This window comes from Salvia miltiorrhiza, chromosome 7, assembly GCF_028751815.1.
Source record: "Salvia miltiorrhiza cultivar Shanhuang (shh) chromosome 7, IMPLAD_Smil_shh, whole genome shotgun sequence".
Lineage (NCBI taxonomy): Eukaryota > Viridiplantae > Streptophyta > Magnoliopsida > Lamiales > Lamiaceae > Salvia > Salvia miltiorrhiza.
Genome location: NC_080393.1, coordinates 963,273 through 973,805, shown reverse-complemented (window position 1 = coordinate 973,805; position 10,533 = coordinate 963,273). Strand labels below are relative to the sequence as shown.

The following is a 10,533-nucleotide window of genomic DNA, read 5'->3' as shown; positions in this document are numbered from 1 at the left end:
GATTTCTGGAGTTTGAGCTGCTCCACCATTCAGTGACGGATCTACGTTGCCTTCCATGGGGCACGTGCCCCCACAATTTATTTATTTAATTATATTAATTATATATATATATATATAATTAAAGTATGTAATAAATAAATAAACCTTTAAATCTTCAAATCCCAATAAATAGTTTGAATGGGTATTTTCTGCAATGAATATCATAAAAAATTATCTACGCAGTAAGATGAAAGATAAATGGTAGCTATGCATTTCAAATCCCATTGAGAAAGAGATTTTCGATGGTCAATCATACAAATATTTCACTTAATAAAAATTTGTAAATTTTAATTCTAATAAACTTGAATTATTATGTAGTATAATTTTTTAAACATATTTTATATTTATAATATGCTTATATATATTTTGTGCCCCTATAATAAAAAAATTCTAGATTCGTCCCTGCCACCATTGATGGTGATCGTATCAACTTTAGTGATTGTCTGATCTTATGTTGTTATTTTATTTAGTTGTTCAGGGGTAACGCTTTTATCTACTCCCTCCGTCTCATTACAAATGTTTTATTACTTTTGGGCACGAGATATTAAGAAATGTATAGAAAATAGATTAAATGAGTTGCTGAAAATTATTTAAATATTAAGTATATAGAGATAATATTTTCTAAAAAAAGAATAAGATATTTGTAATAAGAGGGAGGGAGTATTATTTTGTTGTTAGGGTTTCAACTACTTTTAGACTGCAGCATATATAAAAATTATCCAATTTCCTATTTCTCTCTCTTTTCTCTAACTCCCTCTTTTCTCTCTTAATTTCTCCCATTTCCCCTCGTCAAGATAGCAAAGTTACAGATTTACATCCAAAAAAATCATAAAAAAAAAAAATAGATACAATCATTGATGTTACAAAATCTCATGAAATGAAAGTGATCTTGGGAATGAAGAGAAAACTCACTAAGGATGAAAATGCAGGCGATGACAAAAGCAAATCCTTGAAAATAATTTTTTTTTGACCTTTCAATAAAGTCCGAAAGTTTAAATTTTTTTTAATTATTTTTCATTATTTATTACGTGTAGAACTGGATTTTTCTTCTTCAAAAATCTACTTATTTTAAGGTTAATCAAATTAAATTATTTTATAAAAGAAAAACCGAAAACAGAAAACTTCCTAAAAATAGGAAATGTCAGATTGATGGATAAGAAAAAAGCTTGTACATTCGCAGACAAAATTCCGCTTTAAACGGGAAGGCAAAGAAGTCGAGGTAAAATGGATTTCTTTTATTTCTGTAGTTCTTCGTCAATTCTTAATTAACAGAGTCTGATGGTCATTGTCGTTTGAAGAACAGAGTGTTCTGATTTTTATTTTATTTTTGTGATTTTCCTGCCTCAAGTCATGGATTGGTTTCTTCAGCCCTTTTTCTATGTATTTTTGTGTTATTGTGATTCTTGATTGAGTGAGAATTATTGTTGTGTTCCTGGAAATTCCTTGTTTGTTAATCGATCGAAAACTCTTCGCTGCCAAAGTATGTAAATTTATCGAACATTTGGTGGACATGAGAAAACCGACCGTTTTAAATAAAAAATAAAAAATTGAAAGATAAGTACTGTTCTACCAAGAGATACAAAAGGATGGGAAATAAGAGCACCCAACTATATAATAAGAGAGGCTGCACTGATTTAAAAGGATGGAAAATGAAAAAAAGTTACAAATCTTGTTTGAATATATATCATTAATGGAAGATGTGCTCTGTCATAGAGGGATGGATGAGCATGGAAGCTTGTGGAGAAGAAGAAGAAAAGATTGAAACAAGAAAAAAATTGATTTTGGATATCCGTAAGCAAATCCTGTGCAGAATATGAAATCCTCATTTTTCGGTGAAGAGAGAAATTTTCCAAAGAGAATAGAGTAGATTTAGTTTGGAGAAGTATTGGGTATCTTCGCCTAGCCGGGGGTTCACCGCTTGGTTCCCGACCGTCCTGCCGCACACTCAAGTGCCAATGTCCACTTCTCGACTCTCTTCGTTCTTCTTTACCTCTTAGTACCTGCAAATTACAAAGAAAATACAGCAAGTAAAAAGAAACACAAAGAAAACTTAAAGCATGTAAGAAAGAAGAAATTCAAAGGAAACTCGAGGTGGGAAAAATGTGTCCTCGGGACACTTTGGCTCAGATTTTTCCCACACAAGGTAGCAACTCTTCCAGCAGCTCAATGATCACGACTCAGGCGATAGTAAGAACAGATCAACACCCAGATCTCGATTGCACAGCCACCAGCAGCAGGAATCCGATGGACAGGATTCCGATGGCTTGCACATACACAGAGTATCACCAAACAGGAATCCGGCGATAACTCTCACAGCAAAGGGAAGACCTCGTTCACACACAGGAGAGGAATCTCACAGAAGGAATAGCAGAGCCTTCTCTAAATTTTGTCGGAAGATCTTCCCATCGCTGTGCGGAATTAGGACCAGATTATATAGAGGTTTTGGTGAGGGAAAAAACTACGGGAAGAAGGGAGAAGCCTTAATGGTGGAGGTGGGAAACGAGAAGACGGGTGGTGGAAGGGCGGTGCAGCGGGGAAGACGAAGGGGGAAGTGTGAGGGAGAGAGGGATTAGGGTTTGGGAGCGGCGCTAAGTGAGGTGGGGGTATATCAGATGGGGCAGCGGGCTAGGGTTTGAAAAGGGGCCGAGGAACTACTTTGGGCCTGGAAGTTGGGCCAGGTCAGAGGAGAATTAATGAGAATTGGGCCAACAAAGAGGAAGAAGAAGATTCGTGGCTTCAATCAGCCGAGCCGATATGTGTGAATCCTTCAATTAAATGTTAGCAAAAGGAAAGGAAAATAATTTAAATCCAAAACGGTGTAGTTTTAAGGTTGGGACAGGGAGTGGCACAGGATTTAATTACGGACAGAGAACGAGAAAAATCCAACAAAAGAAAAAAGAGTATTCATCAATTACAAAGCAAACAACCAAAACGACCGAATAAGACGAAATGAAAGAAGAACACTCCAAAGATCTCAAAAAAGAAATTAAAAAGCAAAGAAATTAAACTCTCAATTCTAAAAATAAACATATCAAGGAAATTTACAAAAGAATTCTATGTCCCTTTTAAGAAATAATCATGAGTGCTCACATGAAAATCAATTGTGCAGCAGAAAGGAACGAAGGCGATTTGCTTCAAACTTGAGTGACTGTTGATCATCTTCGTCTTCATCGTCATCGCCTTTTTCTTCAATGAAGACTAAATATCTCTCAAGAAGAGCGGCTATTTATTCGAATTTTGAGAAATTGACATTGCTTTGCAACATCTTCAACATGGGAAAAGGTGAAACCAAACATATCCTTCTCCTGTTTCGAAAAAAAAAACATATCCTTCTCCAAGAACTGATCCTTTTCCAAGTACTTGACCATGAGAAAAGACGATGAATAATCGAAACATATACTTGTCAAGATTCCTAGGTCCTGAAATATATATACAGCAATTAGTGATATTGTCATCAAAATAAGCAACAATTAGTCGGATTATCATTAAAATAAGCATTTTTCTGTACGTATTTGTTTTGAAGCCGAAAGATTCTCCACCAAATTCTAAATTCGATACAAATTGTAGACTTTAATTATAAGGCAAATTTTTACATGATTATAATTTTTTCTTTACAAACTTACCTTTTGAGACATTGCATAATTAGAATCAATTAATGGTGATATCTTCAAACTACTCATCTAATCCCATCATAAATTAATGGTGATGTCTTCAAACTACTCATCTATCTTAATTAATCCCATCATAAATAAAAATAGTGGCTAAAGAACCTAACCTTGCCGCACCAATCCTTCGATAGGGTGACACTTTCAACATATCTGGTTGGAAGAATTTGGCTCAATGTTTCTTCAATCATTTTGCCCAACTCATCAGAGTACAAATCATGTTCGTCACGGCAAAATCCAAGAGTTACATCAGTCAAAGTCGGCGCATTCAGCGGAAACTTGAAGTATGTAAGCCCTAAAATTTCTAGGGTTTCAAGATTCGGAGTTCGGATTTCGAGCTGATTATCCATCCACGGCTCCAATTCCATCATATTCACAATCGAGAGCTTCTTCAAACTAGTAGATTGGATGCACAAGTTCCCAACTAAGGTTGCATTAATGTCTGTGAGAGACAACGCAAACACTTCCAACGTAGGGCTTCCAACCAAGATTTGGCTGATCACGTCGTCCTCAACGCGACGTAAATCCACATGAATCGTTAAACTCTTGAGCCGATCCCACTTCACATTATTATTCTCGTGAATCCGAAGGCTACAGTCTTTGAGCGATAAGACTTCAAGCGATGAGCACGAGTAGAGATACTTGAGCACCAAGTGATAATTTTCCAAATATTTATACTTCGATCTCTCTGTCGAATTAATCTGATGCAGATGAACCTCTAACTTCGCCGCTGATTTCTCCGTTGCGAAGCCCAACGAAATATCGATTATGTCGTCAACAAACGGCTCTAGAGAATTAGTACTTACAAAATCAATCTTGAATTTCTGAATCTTATTGCCGCCGTCCCACAACACTAATGCCCGATTAACGAAGTCCCGAGCTCGCGCAAGATCCTTGAAATAGTTAATCGTGGAATCGTCGAGATTAAGACAGGCGACGGCTTTCCAGAGATCTTCCCAACGTTTAGAGAGGATTGTTGTCTGAACAACTTGTGTAATAGGCAAATACGAAAGTATTTGTAAAATAGAGGTGTCGGGAAGCTCACTGAGTCGATCACGAGTTCTGCTACGCTTCCAATTTTCCATCTCGTAGTTTACGCAGAGTCAACCACCCGCGAAGCAGATGAAAGGGAAGATTGTTTGATTGTTTGCTGCAACTAAAAACCGTAGCTAACTTGCAGTTGACTTGAAATTGAAGAGATTGATTGAGAATGGACGATTATATAGAGAGCATATATAGATATCTTCGTAAACCCTATTATTTGCCTTACTCTTTTCTTCAATGTGGGCCTAGTCTTCGTCAACATTGGTTGAGCCTCAACTTGACTCGTCCATATTTCGGGCCCACTTATAAATTAACTGTTGCATTGGTTTGGTTCATCATGTTGACTCGTATGAATTACTTTTGAATTTTTTTATTTTTGATTTAATTTAAATTTAAAAATTACAATAATTGAAATACCATGAAATCACACTAAACATAAATATGAAAGTACTTCAATTAAGGAAATCAAACATAAATTGTTGTATGTTTTGCATTAAGCTTTATGTATTATTAAATTCTCATCACATTAGCACACGAACTCAACAACACACATCACCATACCTTTAGTCAGTTGACCCAATCAATGAACCTGCATACAAATTGACTAATATCCTAAGCTCATAAAATTTAAATAAAAGTTTTTCTAAGTAACAATCCAAGTAACTTATAATCACCACATTCTGCACTCTAATTTAGTTATTTACCTAACTGAGCAAACTCTAGTTCAATTATCTGTCCAATTGAGCAGCTTGCTATCAGCAGGTTAGGTAACTGATCTCACAACATATAAAACAAACTATTTGAACCAAGTTAGCTCACTCATCGTGTGAGTCATCTGAAGCTCGGCGATATTTTCTAATTGATTAGTCTTATTTGCCGTGGAATCTTCGAGATAAAAGAAGGGGGCGGTTTTCCAGAGATCTTCCCAACGTTTAGAGAGGAATGTTGTTCGAACAACTTGTGTGATCGGCAGATACGAAAATATGTGGAAAATTAAGGAGTTGGGACGCTCGCTGAGTCGATCACGAGTTTTGATGAGCTGCGAATTTTGCATCTCGTCATCAACTCGCGAAGCAGATGAAAGCGAAGATTGATTGATTGATTGTTTGTGTGCTGCAGCTGAAAACCCTAACTTAGTAAGATGAGGCGGCTTTTATATAAATTAAGGTTCCAGTATATATCTGTATCTTGTTTACTTATTAATTTATGGTTTAGTTATATGTTTTTTTAGGGGTTTATATAGAAATATGTAGCATATGTTTTGGAATTTCATCTATTATTTGTTCTTTTTTTCTTATTTGAGGGAAAGTACATCTATTTATACAATAATTACTAAAATAGAAAACACATCTTAATTAAACAGAAGGGTTGCAATCTCATGTGACATTTCATCGAACAGTTGGAGCACTTCAATACGTGTGAATGATCTGCTGGGCATTTTGTCGAATAGTTGGAGCGCATCTTCAGTTTTAATTTATTATGTTTTAATACAACTTTAAGATAATAAAATATGATTCACTGACCAATTAGGATTAACTAGAGTTCACTCATCCAATTAGAAGATGAAGCAAGATAATAACAATTAATTAAGGTTTCCTCAATAGTTTGACATTATAAGGTTCCCTCCAGTGCTAAAACACACACATCGGAAAACATTTGTTAAAAATTTAAAATTAGTGATGGTGTAACTGCTGAATATTATAGGGTCAAGTTGTAATTGTGTTTCCAAATGGTGCGAACTTCTATCCCTAAACGTCTAGGGTTCAAATCCCACCGCTTCTCCTCCCCTAAATAAAGATAAAAGTTGTAATTGTAAAAAAAATGCACAAATATTGTGATTTTTTTTTGATAAATTATATAAATAAATGAAGAAATTTAAAAACCGTAAACGGTGCAAATATTGTGATTTTTGTTGCAATTGAGTTCTTCGAAAAAGAACATTCCCATGAGTTTAAGGGACGCTTACATTTGATGATTGATAATATGCATAATTGAATATTTTTATTTTCAGTGCTTAAATTTTTCCAATCTTACCCTTTCGATGGAATTTAAAATCAAACAAAGTTAGCTCAACTCCTGTGTGTGTTAACCAATTCAATAACCGCTTTTGTCCATCTCTATTCATGTTCATCTTTTAGGGGTGCTTCAAATATTGAATCGTTACATAGACAAAACTTCGAAGTAAATCCAAAACCATGGCCATGCAGAGGCGGAGCAAACGACAGCTGAATAATTTGTTGCAAATTTATCATGAGAAAATAAGGAATTACGTTAATTTAACATATGGAGAAGGTGTAGCAAGATAAGTATTCTCAATTTCATCACAAGAACTCAAACAACTATGTTATATATTAATCAAAAGAGCATCATCAACTTAATCCAAAAGTTTTCAAAAACCATAATACCAATGACATCCATCCCCAACTTAAGCAACAATTATTTACCTGAATTATTCATGTGGCTTCCATATGCTTGAGACATAACTTAGCATGATCAAAATATTAGCTACGCAGTTGGGGAGGATACTTCCATTTCCAACAACTTCTGTGATGCCATGAGCAAATACTCGGACAGTGTATCCGACTCCTTACTTTTATCTCGCGGTAAAAGGATATGGAGTTGTCGTCACCAATAGTCCAAGTAATATGAACTGTCCTGAGATGCAGCAGAAACAAGATGGAGAGATTTTTGTCGAACACGAGGCAGCCCTTGAAATGTTCCGGTAGACCGTTATAGTTGGTTACAAGGACTAAATTCCTCAACGTAGAGAACATCTCAACAACACCCAGAATTTGTTGTTGGTATTCTTCTGGGTAATCTTGTGGGTATTCTTCGGGGTGTTCTTCGCAACAAACATTGAGAATCAAGATCTTGGGAGTGGGAAAAGGTTTAAGTATATGTTTACCTTTCATAGCTCCAAGCGCCTGCTAAAACACAATATTCCATTAATAAAATTGAGTCCTATATATATATGTATCATAATGTAAGCAAGCAAGGGTGGATCCAACATTTGTAAGTAAGTAACAATTGTAAAATGTTACATAATACTATAATAACATTTGTTTATATGTATGTATATATTTATAAGGGTTAATTACCTATAATTACACTAACTATACACAATTTTTTTGATCAAAAAATACATGAACTTTTAATAATTTAGAATTTGGCCGGACTCTAAAAGTTTGTTGGTTAATAACTTAATTATCTGGAGTCTAATTGTTAATTCGATGGTACCGTCGAAAACCTTTTGGTGATAGCTCGCTTTCTGTAATGATACCTGTATTCTTGGATTTTAGTCCCTAGAAGTAGCCAAGAAAAAGAAAAAAATATAGAATTTCATGACATCAACTTTCATGCCATTTTTCGACCACTACCGGTGACCAAAATTCAACAATATAAAGTATCCTTAGAAAGATAACGTCATGAGTTTTCCAACGGTATATTCGAATGGTCCATCGGACTCCCGACAACCAAGTTATTGGCCAGCAAACTTTGGGCTCAGGTCAAATCTAGAAAAAAATAAAAAATCCCATTTATCCTCGAAGAATTTACCACAATTCCCTTTTCGTCCGTTAACAAAAAATTTGTCACTTTCATTTATAGTAACAGGGTCCACAGAACTCCACTTAAATTTAAAATGAAACTCTTACTCCACTAACAATTTCACTCCCATTTTACTAAAACTCATTCCGTTTACAATATGACAATTTTTTTTGTAGACGGAGAGAGAGTACAAATTTATGTATTTTTTTACCAAAAAAATAAATTTAGTTAAAACCCAAAATTTAGATATAATTAGTGTATTCATAGACAATTAACTCTATTCATAATAACTATAATAAACAAATAAATAAATGGAAGGGGAGCAAGCCATACATATATTGCCAAGAAAACGAACCTTGATGCACCAATTTGACAATGTGAGTTTTTGAACATGTTTGATGGCCGGAAAAATTCGTCTCAGTGTCTCTCCAACAAAATCAATCCCAGGAAATAACTTCTTTGGACCATCAATGTTCAGAGCCACTCTAGTTAAAGAAGAAACGTTCATCAAAAAACACTTGCTATATGGAACTCCTCCAATCTCTAGCTTTTCAAGATTCGGAGCCCAGATTCTGAGCTCCGGATCTTCGACAACACGAGCATCTTTCTTATAAAACATTATGATACTGAGCTGTCTCAAACTGCTGGATTTGATGCGCAAGTCTCCCTTGCTGCTGCGAAGAATCAGATTAAACTTTCTCAACCGAGGGCTACCGCGCAAAATCCGATCAATCGCGTTTTTGGTGAAGCCTTCGGCAAAGAGAGTTAATCTCCTGAGCTGATCCCACTGCACATTGCCATGAACTTGAGGATCACTTATCATTATCTGCAAAACTTTGAGAGATGAACACGAGTAGAGGCACTGCGGCACTGAGAATTTGTAGGCTAAAAATATCTGCAACTGTTCGACTTTTTTCTCCGTCGCGAATTGAATCCAAGAATCAATATCACTGTCGCTGGGTAATGACTTGTTGAGATTAGGATCGGATTCGCGAAATTCAACATTGAATCTCACGATCTTCATCCCTCTCCATGAATTTACTATTCCATTGACGAAGTCTCGGAATTTATCAGTATCGATTTTGAGCCGACGATCGTTGAAATCGAGCCAGGGGAAGGTGGTCCAGAGGTTATTCCAACGCTTCGACAGAATTGTTGTACGGACAACATCTGTCATCGGCAGAAACCGGAAAATTTCGAAAATTAAAGAGTCGGGCAACTCACTGAGTAGATCGCAGGCAGAGGACTCCTTATTGATGATCATCTTTTTTTCTTTTTTCTTTTTAATCTGATAAGATTTACAAAATTTGAAGCTCAGAAGCAGAATCTGGTAAATTATACACGAATTTACAAAATCATCGAAGAAGATTGGATGAAAATTACCTCAAAGCATTTCACGGCGGAGGCGCGCGCGGTTGCGGTTTATCAGATCGTATGAGATGCAGCGGCTTCAAAACCTGATTATATTGGGGAAATGATCAAACATACAACGAGGAAGGCGCCGTATATGTTGCCTAACTTCTAAATCCTTTGTTTGTAATTTTGATTCAGAAATCTTGCTTTTTGTTATTTTAAACTTTAATTCTCAGCCATCTCAAAAAAAAATTATACTACTCCCTCCGTCCCAAAGGAAATGTCCTATTTCTTTTCGGCACGGAGATTAAGAAATGTGTATAAAGTAGATAAAGTGGGTTGGTGGAAATTATTTAAATATTAAGTATAGAGAGATAGTGTATTGCCAAAAAAAGAAACATGACATTTCGTTTGCGACAGCCCAAAAAGAAAAACAGGACATTTCGTTTGGGACGGAGGGAGTACTAAAAAAAAGCTCATTTGAAACTCAATTCGATAGTAGAACGGGCCGAGCTCGAGCATGATTTCAAGCAGCAATCGGCTCGTTGAGCTCGTGAATATATTCAAATTCATTTGTTCGTGGATATATTGATGAGCATGTTCACGAACCTTCGATCGAGTTATTGTACGAGTCTTAACTAAGTCGAGCTTGAATTAATTAAAATTAAGAGCATATTTTAAATATTTTTCAAAATTTTCATGAGTTTTTAATGAATTTGAGCTTAAATATCATTTTATACGACGAGTTGAGCTCATACTTAAACTCGAAATCAATATTATCGAATATCACACAAGATGAGGAATCAAGCTCAAACTCAACAAAGGGGTGACAAACCGAGCTCCATCAACAAGACAAAAGCTCAAATCGAGCTCAGAAACACTCGAA

General features: G+C 35.6%; 2 protein-coding genes across 3 annotated transcripts; both read right to left on the bottom strand.

Annotated features, from left to right (window-relative positions):
* Window positions 1-2,990: 2,990 nt before the first annotated feature.
* Window positions 2,991-4,881, bottom strand: LOC130991353 (putative F-box protein At1g49610). Its single transcript, XM_057915521.1, has 2 exons — window positions 3,815-4,881; window positions 2,991-3,458 (listed from the first exon to the last, which is right to left on the bottom strand). Exons 1-2 carry the CDS (start codon window positions 4,787-4,789, stop codon window positions 3,249-3,251), a joined length of 1,185 nt encoding a protein of 394 aa, XP_057771504.1. The 5' UTR covers window positions 4,790-4,881; the 3' UTR covers window positions 2,991-3,248.
* A 2,169-nt stretch (window positions 4,882-7,050) lies between these two features.
* LOC130991352 (putative F-box protein At1g49610) lies at window positions 7,051-9,603 on the bottom strand. Of its 2 annotated transcripts, none has more exons than XM_057915519.1 (2): window positions 8,650-9,603; window positions 7,051-7,675 (listed from the first exon to the last, which is right to left on the bottom strand). In XM_057915519.1, exons 1-2 carry the CDS (start codon window positions 9,556-9,558, stop codon window positions 7,250-7,252), a joined length of 1,335 nt encoding a protein of 444 aa, XP_057771502.1. In that variant the 5' UTR covers window positions 9,559-9,603; the 3' UTR covers window positions 7,051-7,249. The 2 variants fall into 2 exon arrangements, with proteins under 2 accessions (XP_057771502.1, XP_057771503.1); XM_057915520.1 differs by having other exon boundaries at window positions 7,051-7,672.
* Window positions 9,604-10,533: the final 930 nt, after the last annotated feature.